Raw genomic sequence first — 14,547 nt, 5'->3', positions numbered from 1 at the left:
GTTCTAGGTAAAACTGAGAATAAAAGAGGAAGCTGTATCTTCCTCAGATTATAGCACAGTTTGGAAGCTGCAGATAGAACAAAGGGGTTATCTTAACAACATGCTGAAAACTGGGGTTGAAATTTAGCAGCAGAGTTTCAACTAAGCAGCCTTCTTCAGGAATGATCTGTGAAGGAAAAGCTATAAAGACCTTTATCTTTCTATAGTGTTCTTATGTGATTGAGTTTTTTTTTTCTTTCTCATGTTTATCCATTACTATTACCCTGAATCTTTACTTACATGGCTTCTTTACTCAGAGTGACATTTACTACAGACCGGAATGGGTGGCTCCATGTTTGAAGTCAATGTTGTTGCACCAGCTTGTATTTGTATTTATCCGTGGTCTGTAAACATGTATTGATATCAATACAAAACCATGGTGGAAATGACATGGGAAAGGTCTTTATTATTTCTGAGCATTTAAAATAACAATGTTTGAATTTTTAGAAAAGTTCTAGTGCAATTTTATTAGAAAAAAAATTAGCTAAACAATTGGTAATATCCATCACAAGGCATTAGTATAAATCAGACTTGGTTGGAGAGCTTTGTTAAAAGGGGAATGATTCATAGATTTGCCACCTATCATTACTAGTGGTTACTGTATTGCTGCTAATGTAATTGAGGCAAAAAATGGGTGCCAAGAGAAAGAAAGAAAGAAAGAGAGATTTTTAATTAACTTGTCTGTATTAGTACTATGAATAACACAAGTTCTCAGTTGTTGACTGGCTGTTCTGTTAGAAGTTGTGCAATTTTAATCTCCTTTGATTCATTTCCCAAGGATTAGAACATGTTTGGAATGAAAAAAACAAACCCACCGCCCAGACTATCAGTATGTTTACTAGAATGTTTTTGACCGAGACACATACTCCTCCTCCACACAGTTGTTTTTGATTAACAAAACAGTAGTCAGTTTGATGCTGCAAACTCCTTACTACTTACGCTGTGCAAAAGCCAAGAGTCTTTAAATTAAGCCTGATTTCTTGGAATGTGCATTGAAAGACTGATCTGTTTTTTACATAATCTTTCTTTGCAGCCTTTTCATTGGAGGGCTCTGGAATAAGTTTTGCTGATTTATTCAGGCTCATCGCTTTCTACTGTATTAGCAGGTAAGATTGTATTATGTTATGTTTTGAGTAGCGTTTGCTAGATCATCCTTAAAAATAAGTAACCGTCCATAAGGATTTTCTTGATTAAATATGGTATAAATATTCATCATCTTCATCATCTCCCTTTGCCAAGGTTGGGTAGGGTTGACTTCCATTGGTTTCTTGGCTTAGATAAGTACCTAGACTGCCAGCCACCTTAAGTCTAGTATAAATATTACTAATCTATAAATATTAGTAGACTGTTTTAAAGGATAACTGGCTAAATAACAAGAGAGCATGAACTGAAGCTAAGAAAACACAAAAGAAAGTCCTTGTTAGCCACTGTCTTACGTGGCACTGACTAACAAAGGATAGTGACCATTATTGCAGAAAGTAGTATAGAACACTTCATTGACTAGACTGGGTTATGCAGCAGGACAGCCAAAAGGTTTGTAAACTTTAGAGAAAATGTGAAAGTTTTGACAGATTTCAGTGTTATGATTGTCTTGTTAAACCAGGGGTGGCCAACCTGAGCCTGAGAAGGAGCCAGATTTACCAATGTACATTGCCCAAGAGCCATAGTAATAACGTCCACTGCTCCCCATCAGCTCCCCTCCCCACTGCTCTCAGTGCCTCCTGGCCACCGGCAGCCCTGCCAATCAGCGCCTCCCCCTCCCTCCCCACACCTCCCAATCAGCTTCTTTTGTGGCGTGCAGGAGGCTCTGGGAGGGAGGGGGAAGAGCAAGGACACGGCAGGCTCAGGGGAGGGGACGGGAAGGGGTGGAGTGGGGGCAGGGCCTGGGGCAGAGCCAGGGGTTGAGCAGTGAGCACCCCCCAGCACATTGGAAAGTTGGTGCCTGTAGCTCCAGCCCCGGAGTCGGTGTCTATACAAGGAGCTGCATATTAACTTCTGAAGAGCCGCATTTGGCTCCAGAGCCCCAGGTTGGCCACCCCTGTGTTAAACAGTTGCCTCACTGGTTGTGTATTGTGTGTTGTGTGTGTGTGTTGAAGTGCCTGGTATGTGCCCCTTACATTCATTTTAGTGTGAATTCAGTACTTGTGACAAGTCCCAGATTGATAGCTCTGGGGAGTCAGGTCCTTTGTTTAGCCATAGAACAGGTAGAGCCAGGCCAAACTTCATCTCTAGGGGAATCTGTTCTAAGGGCGCGGGGCGGGGAAGAGTTCGATCTGCTTGGCTCAGACTGCCAACAAGGTTGCCAGTTATTGCTGGTTATGGTGGTGATTTATGGCAGTGTGACTATTTATCAGTGGAGACTCAGAGCACCAAGTTTGCTGTTGTTATTTACCGTTATGGAGCACACAGAACCCCCAAGATCAGGACCCCATTGTGTTAGATGCTGTAGATGCACACGGTAAAAGACAAGCTCATTTGTATAAATAATTTAGCACTCAGAGAGTGGCTGAGCCAGACTGGTTTGAAACTGGTAACCTAGCAATGAAAGGTCCTCTATCTCATCCCCATTCACACTCTGTTTAAAATGAGATTTCTACAGAATGGCTTTTAATTTTCCATATGGGGCTTTACATTAATTTTTGTTCGGCGCAAGGTTGAACCTGAATCTCCAGTTAAGGCCCAGCAGTCTCATGGAATCATCCTGCCTGGAGAAATCAGAAATTGCAGGGGTGGATGCAAGACTGCACCCGTACACTAATTTGCAGCCCTGCTTCCTTTCTTGCTGCACCCTCATGCAGTGAAAGACAAAGAAAAGTGAGGAAAAAACCAAAGGGTGATGCAAACCCACACAGCTGTAACTATTCCAAAATGCTACTCCTGGATATTCATAAAGACACCTTCATCTGAAATCATATCCAGGGGTTTTAATAGATTTTTTTTTTTTTTTTTTTTTACCCTCCGTCATTAGCAAGATGCTCCTAGAAGCTTGTGGTTTATTTCCCTGCCAATGTCTTTCTTTGATGAACATTTTATTTTGCTGTTTCTCAAGCAGCAGAAACCATTCCAGTTCCTATCCTTTTCAGACGGTGTCTTGGCAGCATGTGGGATGTAAGTGGGAGTATGCACAGTACTGGGGGAAGCTGTAGTCAGTGACTGTGACAGAGCAGTAGAGGGAGCAAATGTATCTAAGGCCTTGTCTACATTGCCAGGATAAATAGACCTAAGTTACGCTACTCCAGATACGTGAATAACAGAGCTGGAGTCGACGTAGCTTAGATGGACATACTGCTCTCTCATCAACTTACCTTACTCCTCTTGTTCCAGTGGAATACTGGAGTCGATCAGAGAGCACTCTGCAGTCAATTTAGCAGGTCTTCACTAGACACACTAAATTGACCCCTGCTGCATCGATCGCAGCAGTGTCAATCCCTGGTAAGTGTAGACATGGCCAAAGAAAACACAGAATAGATTCTTGACAAGAATAGAGAATTTAAAAAACACAGCTGGGGTTTGCAAAGGAACCTGTGAGAGCTGGGTACCAAAGTCACAGTGAAATTCAGTAAGGTTTGGGTGCCTGATTTCCTTAGGCTCTTTTGAGAATCCCAGCCTATGAGTGAAAGCTGTGCCCCGGTGAGATCAATGGGAATTTTGCCATAGCCTTAAGGAGAATCAGAATTTTACCCTATATAGTTAGCATTTGGAGACATTCCACCCTAGATTAAAATGGAGTTCAGATTTTGGCCCATGGAGATGTTGACAGTGTCCCTTCAATTACTTGTAAGTGTGTCAACTCACTGCATATGTTTGTGATTTTCATCCGTTTGGAGTTTGCTGTTGCTGATTTTTGAGGGTGTAAACATAAAATATGGCAATTCAGTGATCAAAAAGCTGTTGTCTGTATTACGCCAGATGCTCAGTATGCTTACAATTTTGAAAATAAATCACCTGTAGTGACACCCGTTGTATCTGAATGTACATAAAAGTGTGTAGGATATTTTTGCTACACAACCAGTTCTTATTTACTTACTATCATTACATAGGTACTTCTACAAATTTTGCAGTTTTTCAGGCTCTGGTGTTTAAGAATGCACTGGTACAAGTATAAACAAGTGGGTAGAGAAAAGATTTAATATACAATGTAATAAGTGCTTACACAAAGTACTTAGACAAAGTAATTCTTAAGTTCTTGTTTCAAAGGATTTATATAGTCAATGTGGTTTGTAGTTAAGTACCATCTGTGGAGTCCCATATGTAAACATCCATTTATTATTTTAATACGTATTGAGTAGAAAACAGATATGGTGACAGTAGTATGAATGTAACTGTATTTATTGGAATAAATATTTTCAAACTAGAGGTATGTTCAGACTGACAGAGTTTACAAGCACTTCTATATTCTCTGTCCTAAATCCCCATTCAGGTTATTTTTGAAAACTGGAGGTTAAATTGGAACAAAACTCAAGTTTTATTCACAAATAGGAATTTTGGGTAAAGTGCTGATTTTGGCAGATGAATGTTTTAATAAACAGACTGATGTACTCTAAAAGACCAGAGGAAAAGCTACTGCTATAATAAGAGGAAAAGTGGGTGGAACAGGGAGAGTCAGTCCAGAAGAAAGGAACATCGGGGGACTGATTCTCATTTACACTGAAGTTTCTTTACACCAATGGGGTTTAAAGGATTGTTGATTACATCATATCACCTTATGGCCCCTTTCAACTGCCAGAGCAGTTCAAAGTAGCTTTGCTGTAAATGAGAATCTGACCTGTTGTCATTGCATATGCTGGAGATAATGAAAAATTTAAAATATGGAAATAACAGCAAAAATTACCAATACTGTTCTTTCTTTTAAAACAAGGGATGTCCTGCCATTCACCTTGAAATTGCCTCATGCTATTGCGGTAGCAAAGACAGAAGCTGAACTTGAAGACATTGCTCAGCTGGGACTGAGTAAGTATGACTATTTACATAGGTTTATTGCCCTGTGTCATTGTAACCGTATCAGTAAAATAGTCCTTCTGCAAAAAATCGGTAAACAATGGCCCAGTTTTTTTTAAAAGATGATTTTGTTGTTGCAAGTAGCTTAATTATCCCACTTAGTAGCAGTCTATTGCCTTCCTGTCCTGCTGATAAGCCTCCGTGATTTGATGTGCTGCACTGCTGCCCCCTACTTTCTGTCTAGCTGTATGCACTCTGTCCCACAGAACACCTCCGGCTGATCCAAATACAGTCCCAGAGTCCTGAGAGCAGGGTATGGTGCAGTCTCACATGCATTGTAGGTTAGAGCAGATGCAGCTGAAAGTGGAATGGCAGTTATTGGCTTGTACAGCATAACTCTTAGCTTGGTAATTGCTGGAAAATTTTGAACGGAATTCATCATGAACAGCATTCTGTATTCTGATTAGCACATGCTTACATTTGCAAAGTGATTTAGGACTGACTGTTCAGAGGTGTGCTGGCCCGAACGCAAGTAGAAACACATGTGAAGTATATGTATTCACGTTAGTATGTTGAGTATTTTCAAGTGGGAGGGAAAATACAAGGGCGTGTCCCTAGCAAATGCTCAGTTCCACTGCTAAAACAAATACGGGCACATCCCAAAATGTGCCTTGAGCCTAAAGCAGAAGTGAAACCTGGCAGAATTTGAACTTGGACCTGAAACAGATAGTGTCGAGCACCTCCAGGCCATGCTGAATTCTTTTTGAAGCCAGTGGGAGTTGAGGGCACTCTGCACCTTTCAGGATCTGGCCCTCTTACCCATTTAACTGAGAGCAGAATTTGGCCTAGTAAACTTTTGTATGCCCTTTCCCAGCACAGTGATTTGCACTGTAATAGGACTTGAACACAAGGATCTTCACAGGATTTTACTCTGCAGTGAGCCCCTGAGGTGGCTCTGGATTTTGTTTTGCTGCAGTAACCGTGGTGATCATTTTATAAGACTCTGGTCACCGAAGTCAGCATAAAGTGTGTTGTCTTTTGCATTGATAATCTGTAGCTTCAGGTAACTAATGAAAGTTTAGACTTACACATGTTGCAGCCAGGCTAAGGGGCAAGCACTCTTGTGGTGGAGTTTGTTAGGTCACTGTACCCAGAGAAGGGCATGATGAGCTGGGTTGGGGTGTTGGAATCTCAGCCTCTTGTACACCTGATGGCAACACGTACTAGAGGAATCTGTCCAAAGGAGGTGCATAGCCCACTGCTCACAAGCTCTCCACTACATCCATTCCTAGAGTTACTGTGCTTGTGTTTGTCCTGTGCAGATAGAATACCTGAGAGCACCACTGCTTGTGTGCTGCAGGCCTGTAACCCCTATCCCTAGACTTCCTCTGGCTGAATTTCTGCCCTTGGTTTTGAAAACTAATAATATGTTTGAAAGCTGAGAGAGGAATGCTCTAGTGGCTAGGTGTAAGCATGGGAGTCAGGAGCCCCAATTTCAGTTTCCTGCTTCACCACAGACTTCTGATGTGACCTTGGATGAGTCACTTAGTGTCTCTGCCTCAGTTTCTCATATGTGAAATGGGGTTAATAGCATTTCTCTGCCTCATGGGGTATTGTGAGGACCAACTGGAAGGAAGTGTTGTTTACTTCTCATAACACAAGAACTAGGGGTCACCAAATGAAATGAATAGGCAGCAGGTTTACAACAAACAAAAGGAAGTATTTCTTCACACAACACACAGTCAACCTGTGGAACTCCTTGCCAGAGGATGTTGTGAAGGCCAAGACTATAACAGGGTTCAAAAAAGAACTAGATAAATTCATGGAAGCTAGGTCCATCAGTGACTATTAGCCAGGATGGGCAGGGATGGTGTCCCTAGCTTCTGTTTGCCAGAAGCTGGGAATGGGTGACAGGGGATGGATCACTTGATGATTCCCTGTTCTGTTCAGTCCCTCTGGGGCACCTGGCATTGGCCACTGTTGGAAGACAGGATACGGGGCTAGAAGAATCTTTGGTCTGACTCAGTATGTTCTTATGTTAAATTCATTTGTGTGCGACACACTCAGTTGCTGTGATAATAGGGGCCATGTAAGCATCTAGATAGTTTTTGAATGTAGCTGTCAGTTAGTGCCCAAATTTATTTCTGTCTGATTACTTGATTTTTGAGCTAGTCAGGCAGAAGCATGTTGAACACCTGTAGTATAGTTCGCAGGAGTCTATGAGGTTGCTGAAGGAACTGTTGTCTGATTTCCATAGACTCTCACAGATGTTTTACTGAGGGCTATGAGGAGACTTCAGTTACAATTTGTCAAGTTAGTACAGATTTTAGTGTTAGTACACATTTTTTGCTGATGGCCCTGCATAGTCATATGTGCTGCTGAGTATTTTAAAATCTCAAACAAATTGTGTAATTATTACAAATGCACAGCTGCAGGTTGAAACACAGACACGAATGCCTGATCAGCATGGCTAAAGATAGTATCTGCCAAGGGGACAAAAATCTGATTCTAACCTCGTCATGCTCAGCTTGTTTAATTTTTTACTCCAAACAAAAATATAGTTTTTTTGCAAATTCCCAGGGCCTAACCTTCGTAAATCATCATAGTCCTGCTGATGTTAGTGGAGCTACGCTGATTAACACAAGCTGAAAATCTGGCTCTTATTTTCTAATCAAGGCCAGGGGTATTAGCTCAGGGTTTATTTCAGTCTCAAAACAGGAATAATGGATACTTTATAGCAATCATTCTTTTCTGTATATCCCAATTTACTTGCTATGAAGATTCACATTGGCCAAGATATTTATAAACTCTGTAGACAAATAGCTGCAGCCTGAAGGTTTAGCATTCAGTTGTGTCTGGCAGTGTTTTATGAAGCTTATTAAGAAATTTTTTAAAAAAATAAAAGCTTGTCTAAAGTTTTTCATGCTTCAACATTGTTCTATTGAGTTTAATGTGCTGAAAGCCAACTGCATAATATCTAAATTCTTATGTTAACACAATAATGATTTTCAGATTTTTGGAGCTCTCCGGCTAACAACAACCCCCCAAATCCTTCACCTCCCCGTAGGCCTCTGCCCTCAGACAATGCTTGCAAAGACTCACGTCAGCTCTGTCTTATAAATGGAGTGCATTCTATAAGAACCAGAACGCCTTCGGAGCTGGAGTGTAGCCAGACCAACGGAGCCTTGTGTTTTATTAATCCTCTCTTCTTAAAAGTGCACAGCCAGGATGTTAGTGGAAGTTTGAAAAGGCAGAGCCCAAGAACTCAAGATGTGAATGGGACAGAGAAGCCTCGCTCCCCCCCACCCAGACCTCCACCACCTTCTATTAATAGCCTTCTCACAAGTCCACAGCTCTCCAGGACTATAAAGCAGGGGAGCATGCCAGGAACAGTCAACCATAACAAACATAGGAACTTGGATTTGCTGCAGAAGAAACCAACCCCTGTTCCGCCTCCTCGTCTAAAGAAGCAGGCTGTTTGCTTAGAAGGGGAAGGTAATGCAAAGACCTTGGCAGTAATTCGATCTAGTCACAACTCAGTGCATGGGTCAGAAACTGCTAGCGTTCCAGGTGAAGCCCTGTGTGAGCAAAATTTAGCAGCTTGCAGAAAGACCTTGGCTACAAACTCTGAGTCACAAGTACAGTGGAATGGAGGCAGGCAGAGACTGAGCGACATGAGCATTTCCACCTCCTCATCCGACTCGCTGGATTTTGATCGTAGTATGCCATTGTTTGGCTACGAAGGGGACACTAACAGCAGCCTGGAGGACTTTGAAGGGGAAAGTGACCAGGAAAGTATGGCACCCCCTTTGAAGCCCAAAAAGAAACGGAACAGTTCATTTGTTCTCCCCAAGATTGTGAAATCCCAGCTGAGGAAAGTAAGTGGGGTGTTCAGTTCTTTCATGACCCCCGAAAAAAGGATGATCAAGAAAATTGCAGAGCTGTCCCAGGACAAGCGCACTTATTTTGGGTGCCTGGTGCAGGACTATGTCAGCTTTCTCCAGGAAAACAAGGAATGCCACGTTTCGAGTACTGACATGTTACAGACAATTCGGCAGTTCATGACACAAGTTAAGAACTATTTGTCACAAAGCTCTGAACTGGACCCCCCCATTGAGTCACTGATTCCAGAAGACCAAATAGGTAAGAAAACATTGTCTCTCTCTTTTCAGGGCATGTAAAAAAAAAATAATTCTGAATCCATGGTCTGAGTCTTTGAACCAGATTTGGGGATATAGATTTTTCTAGCAAAATTCAAAACCACTGATTTTTGTGTTTTGTGTTTTTAAAGCTCAAATACAGAAGTTCCATACAACTATGTTAGAATGAAAAGAGTTTTTGAGAAGTTGCCTCAAAACTATAATGGTGAATGTTGGACTTAATTTACAAGTGATTAATTTTTTTTTTTTATTTCAGTGCTGAAATGTTACATTGGCGGAATCCACCCTGCAGTTTTTCTCTGATGTGTGTGGAAATATTTTTAGTATTTAGTTAAAACAGTGTACACACACACACGCACATATGCACCCCCCATATGTTAATCATATACGGCAACCATAAAATTAAAATACATTGGAAATGAACAACAGATGGTGACATAGAGAGATTCCATAACTTACTATCCAAATACTCTCTCATTCACTATCGGCAATTTGCACTGTCTCCACTTGGTGTTGTGATATAAACAATAAATTTTTATAAAAAGGAGAGGGAGATGCTAATCTCTGGATTTCTGTGTCCCTCTGTCTGTAAGTGTTTTATAAATGTCTGAAAATGAACTGGATGATTGGGTTCACATTTTACTAACAGAGAAGGATTTATGTATGCACAAAAGTGAAATAGTTGGATATACATGTTTCTAACAGTCAGGGATTTGTGTATGCACAAAAGTAAAATAGTTGGATGGATACACACATTCTACTAACGGACAATGACTTGTGTATGTACAAAAGTGAACTTGTATAAAAACTCTGATTGTCCCTTAGTCTTGATGTTTCTCAGCGGTGTTAGTAAAAGAGTTTGTAAGCCACATTTACGAGCTAAACATCCCTGAAGGAGAAATACTTTCCTTGTGAGGTCATTTCAGTCATAATTTGCTTGTTTTCCCCCTCACTTCAGTGTCCTAGCAGTTTGGCCAGTGAATAACTCAGTGACTTTTAAAATTGGCAGATATTTCTTTCACTGGCAGCGGGTAGTGTTTTTGTTTTGAAAGTTTGGAACTTATTGAGTAAGAGGTGCTTTTGTCACATTGCTAGTCAACAAGGAGGGAGTGAGGTTAACAAGTACTGCCAGGCAAATAATACACTCTGAAAGGTTTCCTGTAAAAGCAAGAGTATTTTAAAGATTCTGATTGCTTTAGTTAGAAAAGTAAAAGTATTGTGTGGACATTGTGTGTTGGGCTTTTGCTCTGTACAAGTATCAGTTCTGTTGTGTTTCTGCATAATTTTAGATATTTGACAAAGAAATACAGAGCTTCTTTTTTGTGATTTGGTCAAGGTTTGATTTTAACTTTCACTGTTCTTTGCAAGGGTGTGGTTTAATCCAGCCGGTGGGTCTCATAATAGCTTGCTAAAATGATGTTTGCTTTTGAATATCTCAGTAAATTAGAGTGACTGAAGTTATTGAGCACTGTAACCAAACTGCCTTAGTTTTCTTCAGTGATTGAGTGTCTGACTTTCTTTGTGCAGTTTCTTCTAAATAATTTATACAGTGAGGAAGTTTAAGCAAACATGGAACTTGCATTTGAACAATCTGTTGCTTTCACCCACTACTGGAGCCCGCAAAACACCACAGCAGAGCAGGAACATCAAATGTTGCTGACCTAAGCAGATAGTTATGTGGCAGACAGACTTAGTCATCCTACATAGCAGAACCCTTTACAACAGAACAAAGGCCAGTCTAATCTCCCATTTAGTGTTTTATTTCACGGTTTTGGTACTGAATTGCAACCAGACTTGTGACTACAGATAAATAGTCTGTTAATTTATAATTCCTATTAAAGTTACATTGTGAGACAAAGTGCTGGTTTACACTATACAGTTAGGTCAACATAAGGTCCCTTATGTCGGCCTAATTATGTCAGTGTCTACACTACAGCCTTCCTCCCACTGATCTAAGTGCCTTACTACACCGACATCATAACTCCACCTCCACGAGAGGCATAAGGCTTATGTCAGTGTAGTTAGGGTGACACCGAGTCTGCGTAGACACAACATTCTTTACATTGCCGGTCTTGTCAATTTCATGGCAGGAGCCCTCAAATTGACAAAAAAAAGCCCCTGCTCCCCTAGAGAGCTGGGTGGCTGGACCCTGCTCCTAACTGGGAGCTGGGGTGAGAAATCCAGGGGGCTTTCCCCCACTCCTAGTTGGGAGCTGAAACCAGGGCAGCTTCAGACCTCTGCTCCCAGCTGGGACCCAGGGTGGCTTTGGATCCTGCCCGCCCCCAGTTTGGAGCTGGGCAGCCTTATCCACTTCACAGCTCAGTGAGCTGTGAAATTGACAAAACTGCCTGGGTCCTGGGGAGCAGGCAGGGAGGGGGGGTGAGAATCTGGGGCAGTGGGACTTCCCCCGGGCAGCTTCCCCCCATTCCCAGTGGGGAACAGGCATGGGGCAGCCCACTGGGAGCCTGTAGGGCAGCAGGGCTCCTGGAAGGGAGCTGCCAGCAGAGCTGAGAGACTGGGCTCTCAGCTCCCCACACTGTCCCTCACAGGTTAGTGGAAGTGCTCCTGATGAGGACATGCATCACTGACCCAAGGAGGGGAGTGTGGACATGCACCACCACAGTAATTACTGCGGTGGCTGTAAGTTGAACTAATATAGGTTGACTTAAGGTATGTCTACACTACCCGCCGGATTGGCGGGTAGCGATCGATCTGTCGGGGGTCAATGTATCGCGTCTCATCTAGACGCGATACATTGATCCTGAACGCGCTCCCCGTCGACTCCAGAACTCCACTAGGGCGAGAGGCGGAAGCGGTGTTGACGGGGGAGTGGCGGCTGTCGATTTCACGCTGTGAGGACATGAAGTAAGTCGATCTAAGATACTTCAATTTCAGCTATGCTATTCTTGTAGCTGAAGTTGCGTATCTTAGATCGACCCCCCACCCAGCCCCCGCCAGTGTAGACAGGCCTTAGATTTGTAGTGTAGACATAACCCAAAGGCTCTTACTGTAGGTACATCTGACTTGCTTATAGATATGCTGCACCTTCTGCCATGTTTGGAAAATATTTCCTTTTAATATCCTTCACAGAGTATGCCGTAGTGTTGGTGGTGGTTACTAATAAATGTTTATTTTATGATTATATACACTTGCTCTGATCAGGGTCCCATTGTGCTAGGCCCTTTACAGACATAGGCCTGGTCTGCATTACAGCTGCTGGTCGATCTAAGCAACCCAATTTGAGTTACGTCTGTAGGGTAACTCAAGTCGATGTAGCTTAGATCTACTTGCGTAGGGGCCACACTATGCTATGTCAACAGGAGATGCTCTATCACCGACATTGCTTCCACCTCTCGTTGAGGTGGAGTACAGAAATCGATGGGAGAGCGCTCTCCATCGATTGAGTGTGTCTTCACTAGACCCGCTAAATCGATGCCGCTGCATCGATTGCAGCAGCGCTGATTTAGCGGGTCTAGTGAAGACAAGCCCATAGAGGCAGTCATGGCCCCTGCCACAAATAGTGGATAGATTTAGAGCCAGTAGGCGCAGCTGCACCCCATTGGGAATGCTCAGGAGGAGGAGAGGTGCTGTTTGCACTACTGCCTTCCTGTGGGGAAAGGCAGCTTTATGTTGTCACTAGGGCTGATGGAGGCTGGATACAGGATGCTTTGAATAAGCCCATCTTTGGGCATCCTGACTGTTTCCCCCTCCCTGGCCTGTTCTGCACACTTTGAGAGCTGCAGTAGCCAATTCCTGCCTCATTTCCCCCCCCCCCCCCCCCCCAACAAAACAAATGTTTTGGCCAGCTTGTTCCACTGCAGCCAGTCAGACTTTCTTCAACAGGCTCCCCCATATCCGAGGTTACACCGCAGGAAGCTGGTGTAACCCTGGGCTTAGTCAAGCCCAAAGTACTTAGGCATCAGAGCTCCAGTTTCTGAGAGTTCTGTTTAATTATCTGCATGACCGTGTGTAGTTTTTCTCAGACTCCTGAAAACAAAAGATACTGTAGGAAATCTTCCAGGTTTCCCAGAGAGAGGCAGATGAAGTAGTTTAACTTCTGCCAAACCATCCAAAGAACATGCACCAGCCTTTCTAATGATTCCTGACAGATGTCACCTAATTTTAATGCTGTAGACTGCTACCCCTTTTATGAAATAACAGCCTTCCCCTGGTAAGAACAAAGGAGTAGGCTCCTGTGCATTAGGACTCAGCAGAGCATGCGTGTATTCCTCTTTGGCACCAATTTGGAAACGACGGGGGAGATTTGTGAAGGCATAAAGGGGAGTTAGGTGCCTCAATTGCATGGGAGTTGGGTGCCTATCTGCCCTTGGTGCCTTTGAAAATCTCACTTCTAAATCTGGGAACTTGTTCTTTCTATTCTGTATTGCTAGGATAGTAAAAGTGGGGGTATATTTTTACATTGATGGACAGTAAATAACAGCTGATCAATAAAAAACTTAAAGCTCTAAGGTGAGATTTCAAAGATCTTAAGGGATCTGGTTACTTAAATCCCCTTAAATTCCGGTGGACTTTGAGCACCTAATATTTTAGGATGCTTTGAAAATCCAGTCCTAACCCATTTTATTATTTAAGAGTCAATAGAAACTAAACTGAGTGTAAAGAGTTGAATCCATGTCTAGCTGTATAAGCACAAAATAGAGATTGAGACTGGTTTTGGAAAACTCGGGTTGAATTCAAAGTTCACGGATGTTTGAATTACAGATGTTGGATGCTTTATTTATGTTTAATCTCTGTGGCACCTGACAAAACAATAATAACAACCCTGATTCTTCTTCTGTCCCTGGCCAGAAAAAGATTAATGCGAATGCTTATTGAAGGCAGTTGTGGCTAGAAAGGATCTAAACAACTCAAGAGCTCCAGCCTGACCCCCAAAATCTAGGCCTATCCCCCAAAATTCCTAGTTTAAATACAAACAGGTAATAAAACATTGAGTGGTGGAAAAAGGCACCTAAATACACCTCTACCCTGCCATAATGCGGTCGTGGGGAGCCAAAAATTCCTACGGGGTTATATCGGGGTTGGGGCAGCAGGACTCCGGCGGTGATTTGAAGGGCCTGGGGCTCCCCGCAGCAGCCGGAGCCCCAGACCCTTTAAAGTGCCGCCGGAGCCCCACTGCTACCACGCTATACGCGAACCCATTTTCTATCGGGTCGCGTTATAGCGGGGTAGAGGTGTATAAACTAAACTGTTTGTTCTGGCACTCTCAACTGCTCACAGCATGCTTTTGAAGGTTTGTATTTTAATGCAGGGCCTATTAGTATCAGTGTGGAATTGGCCAGTCCCTTCATTCAGGACATCCTTTGTCACAGACAGTTCCACAGTTGAGAAATGGGAATCAATGTTATCCTGTGGTGAGAGACCAGAACTGAGAGACGTGACTTCTGGTTTC

The 14,547-nt window shown here is 42.8% G+C and overlaps 1 protein-coding gene across 5 annotated transcripts in view; it reads left to right on the top strand.

Moving 5' to 3' along the window:
* The window catches only part of RIN2 (Ras and Rab interactor 2), a 112,524-nt gene that overhangs the window by 78,178 nt on the left and 19,799 nt on the right, over window positions 1-14,547 (top strand). For all 5 annotated transcript variants that reach the window (XM_039531342.1, XM_039531345.1, XM_039531341.1 and 2 more), the window contains 3 exons: window positions 1,073-1,145; window positions 4,898-4,989; window positions 7,990-9,120. In XM_039531342.1, coding sequence (XP_039387276.1) covers window positions 1,073-1,145; window positions 4,898-4,989; window positions 7,990-9,120 — 1,296 coding nt within the window. The remainder of the gene's footprint in view (window positions 1-1,072; window positions 1,146-4,897; window positions 4,990-7,989; window positions 9,121-14,547) is intronic.

The sequence above is a fragment of the Mauremys reevesii genome, linkage group 3 (genome assembly GCF_016161935.1).
Source record: "Mauremys reevesii isolate NIE-2019 linkage group 3, ASM1616193v1, whole genome shotgun sequence".
In the NCBI taxonomy this organism is placed as follows: domain Eukaryota; kingdom Metazoa; phylum Chordata; order Testudines; family Geoemydidae; genus Mauremys; species Mauremys reevesii.
Note: the sequence above shows the minus strand (reverse complement) of the source record. Positions and strands in the feature narration are given on the sequence as shown.